Genomic DNA, 22,457 nt, shown 5'->3' with positions numbered 1-22,457 from the left:
ATAATTTCATTCCAACACCCCTGCCACAAGCAGGGACACCTTCTACTAGACCAGGTTACTCAAATTCCCATCCAGTCTGGCCTTGAACACTTCCAGGAATGGGGCAGCCACAACTCTGAGCAACTTCTTCTAGGGCCTCACAACAATCACAGTATAGAATTTTTTCATAATGTGTAACCTAAATCTGCACTCTTTCAGTTTAAAGCCATTATCCCTTCTTTTATCACTACTTCTTATAAAAATTTCCTCTCCAGCCCACTTGTAGTCCCCCTTTAGGTACTGGAAGGCTGCTATAAGGTCTTCCTGATGCCTTCTCCCCAGGCTGAACAAGCCCAACTCTTCCAGTCTGTCTTCATAGGAGAGGTGCTCCAGCCCTCTGATCATCTTTGTGGTCTCCTCTGGACTTGCTCAAGCAGGTCCACATCCTTCTTATGTCGATGTATTTAAACCTGCTAATTCTCAGATAGTATCAGCAGTCTACTTTATACCAACATGGAGCTCAGTGTGGATAACATTTATGTTTTGTAGGTGTTTTCTCTTTAAATTATTATGGTACCAATCATATTATATGACTGCTCATAGTATTCATCTAAACTGCACATAGACATGACTTCAACATGCACAATCTGCACAGCAATCTAGAAATATTCAGTGTTGAGTCTGTTATATGCTAAAGCTCAGAGGCTTTTGGTAAAGGCAGTTTTCCTGTTTTTCCATGATGAAATTTGTAATGTATACAGTATCTTGTGTTTCCAGAATGTATTTGCAGTTTGTAAACTTATGCAAAAATGTACTCGCTCTTGTTTTCTACAGTATTTTGTCTGAATGTTGTGATATGAAGTACACTTTCATATTAAGTTATTAAACAAGTGAAAGTTATTTGACTGGTAGCTTCACCGCATGTAGTTCGTTTAATAAAGCAGACTGCTTGCTAGGACTCAGGAGAACTGCCCACACATCTCCATTGTACGTTCTAAACTGAAAGATAGGATTTGGATCCTGTGTAAGAGAGATGGTCAAAGTGCGGATGGTTGTGGCTGTGGCCATTTTGTTCTGGAATTATGCAGAGTTAAGTAACAATGGCTTCTTTTTTTTGTCAGTCTAGCTTACTAGATTGTAATAATTGATTTTAAATATGAAAATTGTGGTAGTTAGTGTCAAGCTTTAGGTATCCAGAAGAGAGGTCATTATTCCCTTTCATCCTGATAAATTAACTGAGGTTTAACTGTGAGCAGTATTTAACTGGATCCTCTTCTTGCCTGAGCTGTTACTGTGATGTAATCAAAAGTATGAATAGGTTAAAAAATAGTAACATTATTCTTAGCTGAAAGACATGGCCTATATTTGACTGCTATCTAAATGACCTCCTCCTTACAAAACAAGTTTTCACTATTTAGAGGTATGCATATTTTTGATATTTCTGTTGTCTCATGCATCTAAAGAGAAAGTAGCAGTAACATATGACAACTTCCATCTCATATATGGAGGGACCTGCTGGCAGGTGGAATTTGCAAATGTTTTAAGAAAATTATGTTCATTTCAGAAGTGTGAGGCTAGATGAACACAAAAACGATTTTTTTTGTTTCTTTCCTTTGCCAAATCTTTCCCAGGAATAATGGGGATATTTCTATTTGAGATACGCCAGGATGCATTTAGATTTGTGACATCAAAGGAAAGCAGCAAGCAAATTCGTGTTCCTATAATTAAGGAAGCTTGTTTTCATACTTCTTAATTCTAGGAACATAAGGCACTGTCTTCTCTCCTTTCTTTCTTGCACTGAATTAATAGGGAAAATTGTTCTGATAGAAACATATTGATTCCAGTAAAGAACTGTATGTTACCTGCCCTGCACTTTTCACAATGGTCAGTTATATTTAGCTGGTGAGAAATGTGCTCTGGCTGATACCAAACAAAAGAGGATTGTCTTTCATTTTTAGAATTTGTTCTCTACATGGCCTTGAATGTTCATTTATTTTACATAAGATAATGATTCATTCTCTTGCTTTGCAGTTTCTAGATGGCTAGATATTTAAAAAGCCAATACAGAATTTCTAAGCAGAAATCCACATATATGATTACAGTAAAGCTCCACTATTACAGCATTGTATTAAGAGACCTATTGGTATATTTTACATTTATAAAAATAGGAAGTTTGATTTTGACTTATGAACAGTATTTTAAAAAGCGCTACCTTGGTTTTTATTGATAATAATTTCTAGAAATTATAAATCTTCTGTTTCTAGATACACCCTAACTGAAAAATGAAAAGTGAATTATTGCTGGAAAAATCATCTAGAGTCAGGGTTGTTTGTATGCTTTGAAACATAATTCTCTTTGTTCTTTATTTAAGGGTTAAAGTTAAGTGATCCAACCATGACCGGCAAAACACAGACCAGCAATGTCACCAATAAGAATGACCCAAAGTCCATCAACTCCAGAGTCTTCATTGGCAATCTGAACACAGCCATTGTCAAAAAAGGCGACATTGAAGCAATCTTTGCAAAGTATGGAAAAATAGTTGGTTGCTCAGTGCACAAAGGTTATGCGTTCGTACAGTACATGAGCGAGAGGCATGCAAGGGCTGCAGTGGCAGGAGAAAATGCCAGGATCATCGCAGGGCAGCCACTAGGTAAGAGTTTATCCATATTGTTGAAATATTGTTTTTTCTTTCCTTTCTATTTGAAAAAAGATCTGTTGCTGGTGCCTTTGATACTAGTAAGTTTGTTTTGCCATTGTTCAATCTAAGCATATTTCCAGGGTCTTGGATCTGGCACAATTTTCAAAGTATTAGAAGTTACATAGATATTGCAAAATGTTTAGTGCTAGAAACTTCTGATATATTAAATAGATCACTTCCGACTGCTTTATGCTTCTCTGTGTAATCCCATTGCAGTGAACATGATTACTCATGTGAAGAAAATATAAGCATTTTCTCTTAAACTCTAAAAAGTTAATTTATTGTAATATAACAAGACTTGTCTAATAGATGTCGTTATCTTGCATTTAATGAATCTAAAATAATATACAGCCCAGGGGTGTGTCAGATGCTATGCAGAAGCAAAAGAATGAGTTTTGTTAGTCCTTGAAATTGTACCAGTCAAATTGTAACACTGTTATTCATCTAAAGAATTTTATTATTATAAACTTAGGTTGAACTTATTCCCAAATAATATTGCGGACACCATTCATCTGAACTTCAAATTAAAAAAAAAAAAAAAGCAAAACAAAAAAAAGCATAACTTTTTTTTTCTAGGGCTTTGTCATGAAAGCTTATATAAGATATGGTTGTTACATATTGCAGGTGTCACCCCTGAAACCTATTTGCAGTTATATATGGAGGCTGACAATGATAAAATCATCTGGAGTACAGTCCTAACCCTATCTGTCATAATGATGGACAGTACGGCAAGATGTTTGGTAGGAGCAAGAGATCTTTCACTAGACCTCTGAACTATACTGCTGAGATCCAAACCCGTGTGTGTAATGGCTGTGTCAGGAAAAGGTGAAGGGTAGCTAGTACTTTGGCTGTAACAAGTCATAAAGAATGGATATGGCTTATTCATTTTCAATTTTTCAGGCTGTGTAAATCTATTTTTCTGTTTATTTGCAGAAATTGAAGTATTTGTGTTAGATGGGTTGTTCTGTCACAGTTGTTCAACAGTAATTTTAAGTTTTATAACCCCTGTATTTTGGGTTCAGAAAAAAAACAGATTAAAGAATTTCATTTTAGGGGAGATTACAACTTTTTTAGGAAAAGTTACATATATAAGTGAAATAAAAGAACTCAAGTGATAAAGACAAGGCAGCAAAGTCAGTCTGTGGAATGGCATTATTAGAAGATATTTCCTGGAGCGGTGGTCTCTGAGCAATAGGCCATGTAATGCCATCAGTGCATTAGTTACAGCTCCTTGCACACTGCTCTGACCAGATTTTTTAAACTGTGTTTTCCTAAGGCAATAGATCTGTTATTATTATGACTACTGTTGCTAGTTTCTTCTAATATTTCTTACAGTGTCTATAACATGCCAAGTGCTTTGCACATGGAGATGCCCTTGCTCTATTCAGAGTATGTTTGTGCTCTATATAAACAGTAAGTGAAATTGTTGTAAAAGAAATTAAGGAACTAACAAATACTTGAATTGTTTATTTATTTATTTTAAATAATAACAGGAAGTTCACTACTAAGTTTCAACTGTATAATCTTAAAATGCATTGATTATTCCGCATAGTCTTGTGATGGAATATTTCATAGCTCAATTGTTGATGTATCAGGGAATATAAAGAATAAGAAAGGTGAAATTGGTTTTAGCTGTTCCAAACTTCATTTACTCTTTCTGCATATGAAATACAGTTGTTATCATTATTGTTTCACAAATATAAAAAAAAAAAAATTGTAAAAGTGGTACTTCTCATTAGATAAACTTTCTATGTATTCTTTTTATTAGCAGTAGACATTAACAGTTGCCTCAAGATAATGAGCTGATAGATAAAATTTCCTTGACATTACAACCCAGAAGAATAACTTATGCGAAAATTGTGCATTTGAATGGAAAGAAGTAATGGGTAGACTCATTACTGTGAAACTATTCAATGAAAAATGGCTTTGTTTTCTGTTCTGAGAGCCTTGTATTCTGAAATAAACAGAACACACAGTTTATATAAATAGTCAAGGTACTGAAAGTGGGCAAGAAAAGTCTTCTACATACGTGAAAATAAACTTGGTTAACATAGCTGAATTTTCTTTTAAATTGAATTAGAATATATTAATGATATAGTGGGAGCTGAGTGGTATTCAGTTATGGAAAGCTGTTTGAACAAAGGAATGTTTGAAAAAGATTGTCCCATAGGAGATGTCTGATACTACCATTAACTCTAGTACTCAGTACCTCACAAAAGAAGAAATCATTTAAGACTGCATTATTAATCTACATTAGGATTTTTGTGGGTTTGGTAAACCGATCATTTATGCTGGCTCCTATCTTCTATGGAGTTCTGCCATTCAAAATTATGATATCCTCTTCCTCAGTTTTACCAATGAGTCAGAAACTGTTCACATGTATGTAACTGAAATTAAAAATTGAACCTGTAAATTTCTATAGCTATATACAGTGTTGCACAATTCACTGAAGGTACTGCCTTAACGTCCTCAGACAACTCTCAACCTCCTACAAATAGTTTTGGTGGCCAATGATATGTAAAGGCAATGCTGTGGGTATTATAACTACAGGGAAGTGGCTTTCCTGAGTTTTCTGTTTATTTCCAAGTTTTCTGTTCCATGAAGTGCAACATGCTCTGAAAAGTTGTGAAAGTTGTGAGGAAGAGATCATTAAGAAATACAAAAAAAAAAAAAAGCATAAAAAATTTACTGGTATCGTTTCGAAGTTCAGTGTAGTTTCATGAAGTATTATTTTTTATGGGAATAGTATGAAGAATTCCTGACAAAAGGGCAAGAACAGATCAGTACTGGGCACAGGAGTCTCCTTCACAATGATTGTTGTAAATTGTGAATTGCATCATGCCAAAGCCAAGAAAATGTTCAAGTTCGCCTAAGACAAAGCTGCAAGTTATGTTCCCAAGTTGTGGAACACTTCTACATAATCTCTTCTCCTGTATCACTTCAAAAGTTTTTCATCCATTTTAATACATCTACAAATCAGGGAACATTTGCCTATATTTGACTCTTTGCCACATAGGGCAAAGAGCCAGGGTGAATAGAAATCATTCTAAGGAATTATCAAGTCTACCTACAACCTTTATGAAGGGTGACTTCACCCCTCTGTGGTGAAAGGAGGACTAGAAACCTGCTTGCTTCAAAGTAAATTGTGCAAGTCCCTCATTGCAGCAACGGGCTGAGGAACAAGCTTCAGCAAGAAAGAAACTTTTAGGTAGTGATGGACAATACAGTACTTCAACTGATGTTTTCTCCTGCCTTTGTAATTCTTCACAAGAGTCACAGCAATGCTATTTAACTATTTTATCCATTCCAGCATACATGAATTCTGTGAAGCCAAATACCATGTAAAAGTCATTTAATGTTCCATAACTTTATATTACCATTTACTGTACTGTCAGGACACTTACTTATTTAGCAAATACATTTTTCCATCCAAGATTTCCACCTAAAATCCTGGTACAGCTATCAGAGCAACTTCTACAACATAATGTCCCTTTGATTTGCTTGATTTATAGTTCATAGCCTTATATTTCATAATCATATAACCTTTTTTTTTTCTTTCACACACGTTTTTAAAGCAGCAAAATTCCTTTAACCTCAGAATATGTTTTGATTTGCACCCAAGCCACTTCACAGGCACCTTGAAAAAACAAATTAAATGTGGCAAGGCTGGTACTTTTGGTCTCTTCTGTTACTGAGAAAAATGGAAAAATACCACAGTGCCAATATCACGAAAGACACTAGTCCTTCTGTTGATGCCCTTTTTAACTAACAAATTAGTTCCACTGTAGCTTCAATCTGGTTTTGTTGCTGTAAGTATTATTCATGTATTTTTGCCTTTAGGTCCAAATTAGATGGAGTCTCTGAGTACTGAGTGCATATTGACATGTAGCCTAAAGTAAGATGGTGGTTGCAGATAATTATTTTGGGTGGCATACTCTATTGCACATCCTTTTGAGAAGCACCAAAGCCCTGCAGGGGCTTTCTAAATGATGGCTATCCAGTAGAAAACATCCAAGGAGAAAAGCAGGTAATAAAGAGAGCCTTTAGAGATACTCAGCATACACCTTTGTTGTAAATTGAATTGGTGTGGCAGTAGGGCTGTTTTTGTTTCCCTTGCCTCCACTCAAAACAGATCTTCTATATCTTATATCTGTAATGTCTAGCAACACTGACAGATTACCTATGTATTTTCAGATCTAGGATTATCCAGAGGGAATCAGTTTTTCACCTCAATCTGAAATCCAGACAACAGTATTTATTTAAAAGAATTAATGCTATTTTAATGAACTCATTCATGAAAAATGCAGTTTGTCTTGAAAAATGACGTATTTATCCAAATTTTCTTGTGACTAAGCTGTTTTAAACCATGGTACACTGAGGAAGGAAATTCAAAACTGAATTAGTGATTATTCAGTTTTGACTTTGCCTGAGAATTCAGTCAATAGCGCACAAGTACAACAATCATTTGTATTAATGTACCTCACAACGTACTGAAGCGATGCTGTTACTCTTCCCATCTACCTCCAGCTACCATAATGACAGGATATTCCTGTTGAGGATAACAGGAAAGCAATGCTAGCTTGTTTTAAAGTGTATAGTAGAACAACTTGAAAAGCGGTTGGTTTTTTATTTGCTTGTGGAAAGTATGTAAAGTCTTGTGTTTTAATATACATCAAAACATCCTAGACAAGGACAATGGCTTTTAAAGAAACCCTAGAGTTTGTACTGATGCAATGAAAAAATGGGAATGGTTTGGTATTCTAACATGCATCTTAATGAGAATTTAAAAATAGCAAATATTATATAAATATAATCATTTATTATATATTCAAACTATATTTTAAGTCTCATGCTTTTGAAAGATTGAATATTGCGTGTTCACATTACTGGCCCAGAAAGGAAAATACACTTCACAGAAAATTCTTTGGCCTTTGTAACTTTTACAGATGCACATTCTAATGTTTTGTAGTTTTCAATATTACACCATGAGTAAATAATCTGAGAACTGTAACTCAGTATTATGCATGTAATTGTCTATCCAAATGAGACTCAGGCAGCAAGATATTTATTTTTTTATAAGCCATAATAACTATGTATTATACGGTTTTCAACAATTGTCATACCTCAAACAATATTGTGTTTTCATGGTACAACAATACACTTTTTCCTGAATAGTGATTAAGTAAAAGCAGAAATACACTTGCGAAATGCTATATAAACCCAACAGGAATTATCATTTTTATGTAAGTTTAAACAAACTAACAAAATTTTAAATAAGCAAATACTTGAATCAGCAGAAAATATTTATCCAAAAACCTATCCAAAAACCTATAAAGCCTGTGAGATGTCACAGATGTTGGCATATTCTGGAGGTGACTTTACATTTGATGAATTCAAATAACTGTTTTCTGAATGCTTCCCCAAATGAGATCAGTTACTTTTGTCAATGTTGAGGCCAGGTTTTGAGAAATTTTGTTTGATTCAGTATATTTTTCTGTTGAAAAACCATTATGATAAAGAATAAAATAGAATGCAAAGTGCTTTTCTTGCAAAAGCAAACAAACAAACAAACAAAACCTGAAAGAATTATGCATATGTAGTCATGATGCAAGCAATGCATTTGATGTCTCAGGAATCTAGAATGAAACTATGGATAGACCTGTGCTGTCTTCATTAAAGTTTTTCCTGCTAAATCACATCTTAGTCGATGTCCTCGTTCAACTAGTCTTCAGACACAAACAGAATATTACAGAACTTCTGAAAAATTATCTATTAACCTTCCACAGCTTAGTTCAAAGGTTGATAAATATTACCCACTGGAACAGGCTCTTTAACTCTTTTTCAGTCTGTTCCTGTATTTGGGAACCAGTGTAATCCTGTTTCACCCTATTCCTTGGTGCAGAAACATGGACTCTGTATAAATCTATCTCCAACTTTTTGATGACCATGCATGCTTTTATGGTCTTTGTGCAGCCTGTCTAACAGCAGACACTGATATCAAGTCTCACTGTAGGGGACCTTGGATACAACCACATATCATTACTCATAGAAGTCTCCTGATATAGGATATTGGATGAAAACTAAAACTACATTTTAGAGCTGATTTTCTGGCAGATACAGAAAAGTATCAAGTGCATACCAAGAAAATAGTTTAGCTAGATGAACTCATGCATGGCACAAGGTTTTATACTCTGAACAGCCTGATGTCAGCTCATGGAAATGTTAAGTATTTCCTCCATCATAATGCCAAAAATAATGATCTCTTTTCTTGCCATCAGCAGGTTTTATTGTAAAAAAAACTTCAAGGCTGTATACAGATGCATATTAGGATTCACTCAGTCTTCTGCATGGCCAGCTTATCTTTGAAATCATGGACAAGATGTTATTGTGGGATCTTTTTGTGTCCGTCTCTGCCACTGGACATCTTTGTATATAGCACAGGGTCTCATCTGCACAAAATGCTACCAGTTTTAATTATCTCACCCTTGGGTTTCGTAACATGCAACACTTTAAATCCCTCAAAACTGCAACATATATTTACCTGTCATGGGTCTGATATATCTATTGTAATTTCGGAAGTGCTTTGCAAAATCTTCAGATAATGCCAGTACTTCAGCCTTTACTCCATGCATACATTGATGAAATTTTTATTATTTTAGCCAACAAGATCCAGTAGTTCCTTCTTGATTTGAATGTAACTCTGTTTTATCCCTGTTACAACTCTATAAGAAATTACAAAAGTTGTTTTCCTTTCTGGCAGACAAAATCCTATACCTTTTCTTAAGTATACTTGCTTTGATTATCGACTGCTGGTGTCATTAAAATTTGTACAGCCATTCTGTTTCATTCTGAACTGTCATAACAACATGCAGTGATAAAAACACTGTCATGATAGGTTCTCTCACAACATTTGTCTCAGTGTCTCATGTGGCATGTATTGTATGAAAAGAAGAATTATCTCTAGGATACTCAGCATTTTTTGATTTTGCTCTAGGAGGTCTCATGTTGTCTACAGCTTCACTCTTTTGCTTGATCTAGATTAATTCAATTTGATCCTATTTTCCATGCATTTGGCTTCTCACGTCAAATAGGACCTCATCTGGACTGAGTCTGATATTTTCTTCTTGATCATTTCACAATACTCCTGAAGGAGCTGACAAATGAAGTTGCGAAGCCACTGTCCATCATATTTGAAAAATCATGGCAGTCAGGTGAAGTTCCTGATGACTGGAAAAAGAGAAATATAACCCCCATTTTCAAGAAGGGGAAAATGGATGACCCGGGGAATTACAGACCAGTCTCACCTCTGTGCCTGGCAAAATCTTGGAGCAGATTCTCCCAGAAAGCATGCTAAGGCACATGAAAAACAACAAGGTGCTGGGTGACAGACAACATGACTTCACTAAGGGGAAATCCTGCCTGACCAATTTGGTGGGCTTCTATGATGGGGCTACAGAACTGATGGACAGGGGTAGAGCAGTTGGTGTCATCTACCTGGACTTGTGCAAAGCGTTCAACACTGTCCCACATGACATCCTTGTCTCTAAATTGGAGCGGCATCAATTTGATGGATGGACCACTCGGTGGATAAAGAACTGGCTGTATGGCCGCATGCAAACAGTTGTGGTCAATGGCTCAATGTCCAGCTGGAGACCAGTAACGAGTGGCGTCCCTCAGGGATCGGTGATGGGACTGGTCCTGTTCAGCATCTTTGTCAGTGACATGGACAGTGGGACTGACCGTGCCCTCAGCAAGTTTGCTGTTGACACCAAGCTGTGTGGTTCGGTTGATATGCTGGAGGGAAGGAATGCCATCCAGAGGGACCTTGACACGCTTGTGAGGTGGGCTGATGCCAACCTTATGAAGTTTAACCATGCCAAGTGCCAGGTCCTACACCTGGGTGGGAGCAATCCCAGGCACAGCTACAGGTTGGTTGGAGAAGAGATTCAGAGCAGGCCTGCAAAGAAGGACTTTGGGGTGCTGGTTGATGAGAAAATGAACATGATCTGGCTTCAGTGTGCGCTTGCAGCCCAAAAAGCCAACTGTATCCTGGGCTGCATCAAAAAGGAGGGTGACCAGCAGGTCGAAGGAGGTGATCCTGCCCCTCTACTCTGCTTTTGTGAGACCTCACCTGGAGTATTGTGCACAGTTCTGGTGTGCTCAAGATAAAAAGGACATGGAACTGTTGGAACAAGTCCAGAGGAGGGCCACGAGGATGATCAGGGGACTGGAGCACCTCCCACATGAAGACAGGCTGAGAAAGTTGGGTCTGTTCAGCCTGGAGAAGAGAAGACTGTGTGGAGACCTCATAGCAGCCTTCCAGTATCTGAAGGGGGCCTCTAAGGATGCTGGGGAGGGACTCTTCATTAGGGACTGTAGTGACAGGACAAGGGGTAATGGGTTAAAACTTAAACAGGGAAAGTTTAGATTGCATATAAGGAAAAAATTCTTTCCTGTGAGGGTGGTGAGGCACTGGAATGGGTTGCTCAGGGAGGTTGTGAATGTTATCCCTGGGGGTGTTCAAGGCCAGGTTAGATGAAGTCTTTGGTGGCATGGTTTAGTGTGGGGCGTCCCTGCCCATGGCCCTGCCAATGCCCATGATTCTAATATTTCATCACATACTGATGAAGTCAGTGCTGCTATTATCCTGTCACCTGATTTTATATGTGTGCCTTCCATATCCCCATGTTTTCTCATTCTTTTGTTAAAATTTTTCCAACTGCTGACCTTGTTCCAAAAAGCATGCTAAGAAATTCATGTTGGCTCCAGGGTATATAGAAAGGGGACAGGTCAGATGGTTTTTCATCTAAATCTGACTTGCTAATATTTATCTTTCTAATCTGCAATTGGAAAGGTGGGGCTTTTTTTGCCAGGTATTCAGCACTGAATGGATGACAGGACATAGTAATGATGTTCTGGTGTATACTATGGAATCCAGGCAAATCCCAGTCTTGTTATTTGTCTTTTAGATTATGACTGTTAAACCCACAAAATTGTTTTCCCTCCCAAGACATCACTCAATTGTTTGAAGGAGAAAGTACAGTGAATATTCCTTCTACAAGAATACTGATGCAGCAGGCAAAAATCCTTCACCTGATCACAGTCTCAGATCATGGAGGCAGCTTTTTAACATAATGAACTTTTAGGCTCACTTCCCCCCTTTTTTCCTTTCTTGATAGCAAGGTAAGCTAAAACGCAAATGTTCTTTTTCTGTTTAGCTTAGCTGAGATTAGAAATGCTAGTGAAGGCATATTTTCTATCTTAGATTTGATTTTATGTCTTAAGATTACTTTTATTTCACACATAAGGAAATCTGGAGGAAATCTGTTTCATTCTCATCAAAGGTCTATCTCAGGTTTCACACTTAATCCCACAATTCCTTTGATGATAGACAGTTTCATCAGCAAAACAGTGTAAATCATGTAAATTGGTGGAAAAAAAATACCAACACTTTATTGTCCTGGGTTCAGCAGTAGCAGTCATGTTTTTTCCTTTGTGGTAGCTGGTGCAGTGCTGTGTTTTGACTTCCAGCCTGAGAACAGTGTTGGTGAAGCCGATGTTTTCGGTTGTTGCTAAGAGGTGTTTACCCTGACCAAGGACTTTGTGAGGCTCATGCTCTGCCAGGGAGGAGGGGAAGCTGTGAGGAAGCAGAGATGGGGCGCCTGACCCAGGCTAGCCAAGGAGGTATTCCATACCACAGCACGTCATGGCCGGGGTGGGGGGTAACTGGGAGTTACCCGGAAGGACAAGGGCTTCCGGGTGGGACTCGTTTCTTGGCCGGTGGTATCGTATTCTCTTCCCTTGTTATTTTCCCTTATCATTGTTGTAGTTGATAGTAGCGGTCGTGATTTGTGTTGTACATTGGTTGCTGGACTGTTCTTGTCTCAACCCGTAGGAGTTGCACTCTTTCGATCCTCCTCCCCATTCCTCCGGGAGCGGGGAAGGGGAGAGCCCTGGGGTGGGGGGGGACGGACATGGACCTCGATTGTTGTCAGCTCGGCACCACTCACTGGGAGTGAGTGAACAAGTTACCTGACTGGGTTTAAACTCAATTATTTTTTTGCACTTTTTACTGGCAAAGTGAAATTCACAGGCAAAAAAAAAGGAGATTTGGTAGATGACGTGCTCAGATTCTATACTACTGCTCCTCCCTTCCCCCAGAAGAATTTTGAGTACTACTAATTATATTTGTGTATTAATTTATTAGTATATTAATTATATTAATATATATTACTAACTATATTACCTGCTATAGTGAATGTGATGAACAAATTATCATTCTAGGGTGATAAGGCATCAACCATAGCTGACACATCTATGTAAAAATTACTGTTTGGCTTTGTCCAACTTTGAAAATTGTTTGGTGCTCAGTGACCTTGCTGCAATTTTAGCAGTTCTGTCAAAGTTTGAAAGCACCTAGTTATGTCTTGACTTCGAGAAATGAAATTTGATGAATGTAAATAAAACCAGATCTATTTCTTAGGCAAATTATTGATGTATAGAGTGTATCAAGTTATTTTTGTTTGGTTTGGAGTATTTTTTTGAAGGTGATCCTGCCCCTTTACTCTGCTCTTGTGAGACCTCACTTGGAGTATTGTGCACAGTTCTGGTGTGCTCAAGATAAAAAGGACATGGAGCTGTTGGAGCAAGTCCAGAGGAGGGCCACGAGAATGATCAGGGGACTGGAGCACCTCCCACATGAAGACAGGCTGAGAAAGTTGGGTCTGTTCAGCCTGGAGAAGAGAAGACTGTGTGGAGACCTCATAGCAGCCTTCCAGTATCTGAAGGGGGCCTCTAAGGATGCTGGGGAGGGACTCTTCATTAGGGACTGTAGTGACAGGACAAGGGGTAATGGGTTAAAACTTAAACAGGGAAAGTTTAGATTGCATATAAGGAAAAAATTCTTTCCTGTGAGGGTGGTGAGGCACTGGAATGGGTTGCTCAGGGAGGTTGTGAATGTTATCCCTGGGGGTGTTCAAGGCCAGGTTAGATGAAGTCTTTGGTGGCATGGTTTAGTGTGGGGCGTCCCTGCCCATGGCCCTGCCAATGCCCATGATTCTAATATTTCATCACATACTGATGAAGTCAGTGCTGCTATTATCCTGTCACCTGATTTTATATGTGTGCCTTCCATATCCCCATGTTTTCTCATTCTTTTGTTAAAATTTTTCCAACTGCTGACCTTGTTCCAAAAAGCATGCTAAGAAATTCATGTTGGCTCCAGGGTATATAGAAAGGGGACAGGTCAGATGGTTTTTCATCTAAATCTGACTTGCTAATATTTATCTTTCTAATCTGCAATTGGAAAGGTGGGGCTTTTTTTGCCAGGTATTCAGCACTGAATGGATGACAGGACATAGTAATGATGTTCTGGTGTATACTATGGAATCCAGGCAAATCCCAGTCTTGTTATTTGTCTTTTAGATTATGACTGTTAAACCCACAAAATTGTTTTCCCTCCCAAGACATCACTCAATTGTTTGAAGGAGAAAGTACAGTGAATATTCCTTCTACAAGAATACTGATGCAGCAGGCAAAAATCCTTCACCTGATCACAGTCTCAGATCATGGAGGCAGCTTTTTAACATAATGAACTTTTAGGCTCACTTCCCCCCTTTTTTCCTTTCTTGATAGCAAGGTAAGCTAAAACGCAAATGTTCTTTTTCTGTTTAGCTTAGCTGAGATTAGAAATGCTAGTGAAGGCATATTTTCTATCTTAGATTTGATTTTATGTCTTAAGATTACTTTTATTTCACACATAAGGAAATCTGGAGGAAATCTGTTTCATTCTCATCAAAGGTCTATCTCAGGTTTCACACTTAATCCCACAATTCCTTTGATGATAGACAGTTTCATCAGCAAAACAGTGTAAATCATGTAAATTGGTGGAAAAAAAATACCAACACTTTATTGTCCTGGGTTCAGCAGTAGCAGTCATGTTTTTTCCTTTGTGGTAGCTGGTGCAGTGCTGTGTTTTGACTTCCAGCCTGAGAACAGTGTTGGTGAAGCCGATGTTTTCGGTTGTTGCTAAGAGGTGTTTACCCTGACCAAGGACTTTGTGAGGCTCATGCTCTGCCAGGGAGGAGGGGAAGCTGTGAGGAAGCAGAGATGGGGCGCCTGACCCAGGCTAGCCAAGGAGGTATTCCATACCACAGCACGTCATGGCCGGGGTGGGGGGTAACTGGGAGTTACCCGGAAGGACAAGGGCTTCCGGGTGGGACTCGTTTCTTGGCCGGTGGTATCGTATTCTCTTCCCTTGTTATTTTCCCTTATCATTGTTGTAGTTGATAGTAGCGGTCGTGATTTGTGTTGTACATTGGTTGCTGGACTGTTCTTGTCTCAACCCGTAGGAGTTGCACTCTTTCGATCCTCCTCCCCATTCCTCCGGGAGCGGGGAAGGGGAGAGCCCTGGGGTGGGGGGGGACGGACATGGACCTCGATTGTTGTCAGCTCGGCACCACTCACTGGGAGTGAGTGAACAAGTTACCTGACTGGGTTTAAACTCAATTATTTTTTTGCACTTTTTACTGGCAAAGTGAAATTCACAGGCAAAAAAAAAGGAGATTTGGTAGATGACGTGCTCAGATTCTATACTACTGCTCCTCCCTTCCCCCAGAAGAATTTTGAGTACTACTAATTATATTTGTGTATTAATTTATTAGTATATTAATTATATTAATATATATTACTAACTATATTACCTGCTATAGTGAATGTGATGAACAAATTATCATTCTAGGGTGATAAGGCATCAACCATAGCTGACACATCTATGTAAAAATTACTGTTTGGCTTTGTCCAACTTTGAAAATTGTTTGGTGCTCAGTGACCTTGCTGCAATTTTAGCAGTTCTGTCAAAGTTTGAAAGCACCTAGTTATGTCTTGACTTCGAGAAATGAAATTTGATGAATGTAAATAAAACCAGATCTATTTCTTAGGCAAATTATTGATGTATAGAGTGTATCAAGTTATTTTTGTTTGGTTTGGAGTATTTTTTTGAAGGTGATCCTGCCCCTTTACTCTGCTCTTGTGAGACCTCACTTGGAGTATTGTGCACAGTTCTGGTGTGCTCAAGATAAAAAGGACATGGAGCTGTTGGAGCAAGTCCAGAGGAGGGCCACGAGAATGATCAGGGGACTGGAGCACCTCCCACATGAAGACAGGCTGAGAAAGTTGGGTCTGTTCAGCCTGGAGAAGAGAAGACTGTGTGGAGACCTCATAGCAGCCTTCCAGTATCTGAAGGGGGCCTCTAAGGATGCTGGGGAGGGACTCTTCATTAGGGACTGTAGTGACAGGACAAGGGGTAATGGGTTAAAACTTAAACAGGGAAAGTTTAGATTGCATATAAGGAAAAAATTCTTTCCTGTGAGGGTGGTGAGGCACTGGAATGGGTTGCTCAGGGAGGTTGTGAATGTTATCCCTGGGGGTGTTCAAGGCCAGGTTAGATGAAGTCTTTGGTGGCATGGTTTAGTGTGGGGCGTCCCTGCCCATGGCCCTGCCAATGCCCATGATTCTAATATTTCATCACATACTGATGAAGTCAGTGCTGCTATTATCCTGTCACCTGATTTTATATGTGTGCCTTCCATATCCCCATGTTTTCTCATTCTTTTGTTAAAATTTTTCCAACTGCTGACCTTGTTCCAAAAAGCATGCTAAGAAATTCATGTTGGCTCCAGGGTATATAGAAAGGGGACAGGTCAGATGGTTTTTCATCTAAATCTGACTTGCTAATATTTATCTTTCTAATCTGCAATTGGAAAGGTGGGGCTTTTTTTGCCAGGTATTCAGCACTGAATGGATGACAGGACATAGTAATGATGTTCTGGTGTATACTATGGAATCCAGGCAAATCCCAGTCTTGTTATTTGTCTTTTAGATTATGACTGTTAAACCCACAAAATTGTTTTCCCTCCCAAGACATCACTCAATTGTTTGAAGGAGAAAGTACAGTGAATATTCCTTCTACAAGAATACTGATGCAGCAGGCAAAAATCCTTCACCTGATCACAGTCTCAGATCATGGAGGCAGCTTTTTAACATAATGAACTTTTAGGCTCACTTCCCCCCTTTTTTCCTTTCTTGATAGCAAGGTAAGCTAAAACGCAAATGTTCTTTTTCTGTTTAGCTTAGCTGAGATTAGAAATGCTAGTGAAGGCATATTTTCTATCTTAGATTTGATTTTATGTCTTAAGATTACTTTTATTTCACACATAAGGAAATCTGGAGGAAATCTGTTTCATTCTCATCAAAGGTCTATCTCAGGTTTCACACTTAATCCCACAATTCCTTTGATGATAGACAGTTTCATCAGCAAAACAGTGTAAATCATGTAAATTGGTGGAAAAAAAATACCAACACTTTATTGTCCTGGGTTCAGCAGTAGCAGTCATGTTTTTTCCTTTGTGGTAGCTGGTGCAGTGCTGTGTTTTGACTTCCAGCCTGAGAACAGTGTTGGTGAAGCCGATGTTTTCGGTTGTTGCTAAGAGGTGTTTACCCTGACCAAGGACTTTGTGAGGCTCATGCTCTGCCAGGGAGGAGGGGAAGCTGTGAGGAAGCAGAGATGGGGCGCCTGACCCAGGCTAGCCAAGGAGGTATTCCATACCACAGCACGTCATGGCCGGGGTGGGGGGTAACTGGGAGTTACCCGGAAGGACAAGGGCTTCCGGGTGGGACTCGTTTCTTGGCCGGTGGTATCGTATTCTCTTCCCTTGTTATTTTCCCTTATCATTGTTGTAGTTGATAGTAGCGGTCGTGATTTGTGTTGTACATTGGTTGCTGGACTGTTCTTGTCTCAACCCGTAGGAGTTGCACTCTTTCGATCCTCCTCCCCATTCCTCCGGGAGCGGGGAAGGGGAGAGCCCTGGGGTGGGGGGGGACGGACATGGACCTCGATTGTTGTCAGCTCGGCACCACTCACTGGGAGTGAGTGAACAAGTTACCTGACTGGGTTTAAACTCAATTATTTTTTTGCACTTTTTACTGGCAAAGTGAAATTCACAGGCAAAAAAAAAGGAGATTTGGTAGATGACGTGCTCAGATTCTATACTACTGCTCCTCCCTTCCCCCAGAAGAATTTTGAGTACTACTAATTATATTTGTGTATTAATTTATTAGTATATTAATTATATTAATATATATTACTAACTATATTACCTGCTATAGTGAATGTGATGAACAAATTATCATTCTAGGGTGATAAGGCATCAACCATAGCTGACACATCTATGTAAAAATTACTGTTTGGCTTTGTCCAACTTTGAAAATTGTTTGGTGCTCAGTGACCTTGCTGCAATTTTAGCAGTTCTGTCAAAGTTTGAAAGCACCTAGTTATGTCTTGACTTCGAGAAATGAAATTTGATGAATGTAAATAAAACCAGATCTATTTCTTAGGCAAATTATTGATGTATAGAGTGTATCAAGTTATTTTTGTTTGGTTTGGAGTATTTTTTTGAAGGTGATCCTGCCCCTTTACTCTGCTCTTGTGAGACCTCACTTGGAGTATTGTGCACAGTTCTGGTGTGCTCAAGATAAAAAGGACATGGAGCTGTTGGAGCAAGTCCAGAGGAGGGCCACGAGAATGATCAGGGGACTGGAGCACTTCCCGTATGAAGACAGGCTGAGAAAGTTGGGGCTGTTAAGCCTGGAGAAGAGAAGGCTGCATGGAGACCTCATAGCAGCCTTCCAGTATCTGAAGGGGGGCTATAGGGATGCCGGGGAGGGAGTTTCCATTAGGAACTGTAGTGATAGGACAAGGAGTAACGGGTTAAAACTTAAACAAGGGTAGTTTAGATTAGATATAAGGAGGAAGTTCTTTACTGTAAGGGTGGTGAGGCACTGAAATGTGTTGCCCAGGGAAGTTGTGAATGCTTTATCCCTGGCAATGTTCAAGACCAGGCTGGATGGTGTCTTGGTTGACATGGTTTAGTGTGAGTTGGAACTGATGATCTTAAGGTCCTTTCCAACCCTAACTATTCTATGATTCTATGATTTTTAATGCAAAAAAAAAAAAAAAAGAAGACAACCTCATTTTGGGGTAAGAGGGTGATTGCTCTTCTAGGATTTTTGCTTTCGGAGGATTCAGGGTTTTGTTCAAAATTATTAAAGAAAATTAAATGCAAAGAATCAAATTAAAGCAGGATCAACCCTCACACTAGCACTACAGCAGCTGGAAAAGCAGTTGTGAATTTTTACAGCCTGTCTTTAGAGTTTTTTTTGCTGTTAATTGGCACTTACTGCTGCTTTATTTGTTTCCTGGTCTAAAATTTTGGTTTCATTGTATTTAAACCTACTGACAGACAAGGAAGAAAAGGCAGAAAAATTAGGAATTGAATGATGATCTTAAGGTCCTTTCCAACCCTAACTATTCTATGATTCTATTCTATGAAGCAATGCTTGAAAGGGAGATGAGTTCAGGATCTGTCTTGGTGTTACAGGTACTAATGGATTTAACCCCAGCCTCAGGAGCCAGGCAGGATCTGTAGCTCCTGCAAGGGTAAAGTCCTCGTCCATGTGGTCCATAAATTCTGTGAAAAGGCAGTCCAGGGAGAGTAATTCACAGGGAACTTAATATATATAATTATTTACTTTTAGTGATTATATCAAATTACCAAGCCTTAGTCTTCCAAGCCTTCCATTTTAAATTTTAATGGTATGCAGTATATCTATAGTGAGATACTTTGACAGTGAACTGCATCACCACTGTACACAATGTATTTATTTCAGTAAAAGTTCATTAGTATTCACAGCGATCCTCTGGCTCTGTGATACTAGCAGAAAATGTCAAATTGTTCTTTGAATTTATAAGAACATATAAAATTCATGAGCTGAGACAATGAAAATCCCAAAGAAATTATAGCCACCATATATTGTACTCTTTTTGGCATATGATTTCTTTATGTCTACAAAAATGAAGGCTAGTCACCTAACCTTTCATTGAGTCAGCATTTTCTGAAATACAAAGACATGAAAAGTGCTTACTAATGACTGCTTGGCATACATCCTGATATATCTAGAATGAGAACAGCAAGGGAAAAAGATACAGCAAGTTCTGTAGTATTCCAGTTTATTCACTTCAATAAAGTTTCCTTCGCTCTACATGCCATTGTGTTCTTGACATCTTGATAAGAATAGAATGTCTTAGTGTCCTTCAAGAATCTAGACATTTAACTTGAACTTTTCCTTTTCTTTTTTTTTTTTTTTTAATAAAGTAGATAAAGTAATGGGAAAGAGAGAAGGATACCAAATCTGTTTTAAAAGACAGAAAATAGATACTTCACTGAGACCTACTGTGCTTAATTTCAACTCAAGCCAAATGCCTAAGTATTACAAAATACAATTTCCTAATTCCAGACTCTGATGCAGAAGAAATCAGTATTGATAGAGAAGAACCAGTTATGGAACAAAAATGTGCTGGTTGCTGAGGTACCAATGGTCACAAGCTGCTCTTATGCAGTATACTTGCTGCTGATAAAGGCCAATTTTATGAACCTTGCAGGTAGACATGAGCAAGCTCAATTTGGAGAAAGGGATGACATGGGGAAATATAAATATGATCAGGAATTATTAAAATGTTTTAATTGTTGCCATAAGAGAAATAATAATGAAAGAAGTAGGTCTGCTTAAAAATACACCATAAAAAACTCACAATCTGAGAAACCTGTAGGTAACTGAAACAATAGAGTATGTTGAAAAATCAAATTGGGTTAGATTTATGAGTATTTAAAGCAAAAATAACAAAGAGAATTTGAAAGAAGGATATCAACGGATACCTGGGAAGAAACAGGAGTGTTTGTTGTTTTAGTTTCAATATACATGTATCACTAAGGGGTTTCCTCCTCTATTTGGAAATTGCCAGATACATTCAGATCACAGAATGATAATGGCATGGTTTCCATTCGAGATTTCATGACAGAGCTATAAAATAAGTTATATTTCAAATCTGAAAATTCATTTTCATCCCAGAATTTCTAAAGAACTAACAATGATGTTCTCCAGGAAGGTCCTGAGCTGCTAACTTTTAGAGAGTTATCTTCAGAAAGTCTTGAACTGGAGTCAGAGTTTAAGAATAGTAGCATTTTCACAGGCATAAATTGTTCAGTTCACATAGTTTAAACCCAATCAAGATTGAAGTGGTTTATTGATTTATTAACAAGACAAAGTTAATTGGATCTCGTGACCCATATCAATACCAAGAGATCAACCTGAATACTAGGCACTTACAATGTTTTAAGAATTTATCCCAGATTTTATAAATCCTCCTCTAGAACTAATCCCAACAGAGCACATCCCTGCTGTGACAGATGCATGCCTCAGCTTCCCTCCACCCCATCCCCCAGGAGTGAGTGGCAGCCCTTTGGAGGTGATCATGAGCCCCCAGGGTACCCCGATGCTGTCTGTGGGCAAGCTGGAGGCATCAGCTGGGGGTGCTCATTAGGGTGCTGTGCTGCCAGGCCCAGGCAGAGCCCATGGGCCATGGGGCTGCATCTGGCAGGGTCACACCAACCCTGCTGCTGCTCTGATGTCCTTTCCTCCTCCCAGTACAAATCTGTGTTTCACTTGCACTCCTGTTTAGCTGACTGTTTGTTCTGTTTGTTTTGCTTTGTTTTCAAAATCCTTCTGGTAATTCCCCAGTTGTGGTTTAATCCAGTCAGTGGTTGTTTTCCTCTTTACCTGTATCAGTTTGTGGCAAATTTCAAGCAGTCTGGACATCACTCAACCATATCCTTACCCTCCTGTCTTGTCGGCTGCTGTTATCCAGATCTATTTGCTAAGTGTGGGCTTTGTGAACACACCCACTAGAAAAAAAAATGAACATTACATAAATAATATGAAATGGTAATGTCATAATTGATGTAAATTACAGAAAAAAAAATAATAGAATTGCTGGTATGGGGCTTGACTGACTGAGAATGAACATGGGGATAATGATACAAATGTCAGAATTACTTTACTGTATATAGGGCTTGAGAAATCAAATATGTATCCTTTTTTATATTTTAACACCATATCATAAGGTTAAACTGATGTTACATGCTTCTGCAAGGATCTTGATTAATTTCAAGTGGATCTTAGATTAAGAAACTCTCTTATGACACAGGTATGGTGCATACCAAATGGATTAAAAACTAATCTCAAGAGACTGCTAAATAGGAGGCAATCATACAAATGTGAGTCTTTTGTGCAGTTCATGGTAGAATTAGATTTTTAATCATTTTTTTACCTAGTAGGAAAGACAACAAAAATCACTGTTAAATTCTATAGATGACACAAAGATGCTTGGGCTCACAAATTATGAGGAAAACAGGACATTGATCTCAAAATAGAAAATAAATACCAAAATAGGAACTAAAGTGTGACTGCTGTAAGCATAACATCAAACACGTTGATAATTAGCTCTTCATCATGGGAGAGAAAGATGTAACAAAGTCTGAAGGCTGGAAACTAAAGTGACAAAATGCAAACCTCAAAATTGAACACATTTTTGACAGTGAGGCCCTTAGGAACAGCTTACCAAAATTTTCAGTAAAACTTTCTAAAGTAAATATTGGATGTTATTGTAAAGGATAGGTCTTAGATCTGCTCAGAATTAATTCAAGTTCTGTGATCTGTTATACCAAACCAGACTGGAATTTCTGTCTGGAACAGCCCTGGAAAACTCCGTAGACAGAGATTCTGTATTCTCTTTGGATAAATACAGTAAATCAAGGAAATAAAAAAAAAATAAAAAAAGGCTTTTAATTTTATTACAAGTGCTGGTTTATGCCTGATATTAATAATA

The 22,457-nt window shown here is 38.4% G+C and overlaps 1 protein-coding gene across 8 annotated transcripts in view; it reads left to right on the top strand.

The window, feature by feature from the left end:
- RALYL (RALY RNA binding protein like) overlaps window positions 1-22,457 on the top strand; it is a 391,262-nt gene that overhangs the window by 190,554 nt on the left and 178,251 nt on the right. For all 8 annotated transcript variants that reach the window (XM_061448229.1, XM_061448228.1, XM_061448222.1 and 5 more), the window contains one exon: window positions 2,351-2,629. In XM_061448229.1, coding sequence (XP_061304213.1) covers window positions 2,374-2,629 — 256 coding nt within the window. In that variant the 5' untranslated portion in view covers window positions 2,351-2,373. The remainder of the gene's footprint in view (window positions 1-2,350; window positions 2,630-22,457) is intronic.

Source organism: Pezoporus flaviventris, unplaced genomic scaffold, assembly GCF_033815535.1.
Source record: "Pezoporus flaviventris isolate CSIRO_AGI_PZ_B2104156 unplaced genomic scaffold, CSIRO_AGI_Pfla_v1 ptg000007l, whole genome shotgun sequence".
Classification (NCBI taxonomy): Eukaryota; Metazoa; Chordata; class Aves; order Psittaciformes; family Psittacidae; genus Pezoporus; species Pezoporus flaviventris.
Note: the sequence above shows the minus strand (reverse complement) of the source record. Positions and strands in the feature narration are given on the sequence as shown.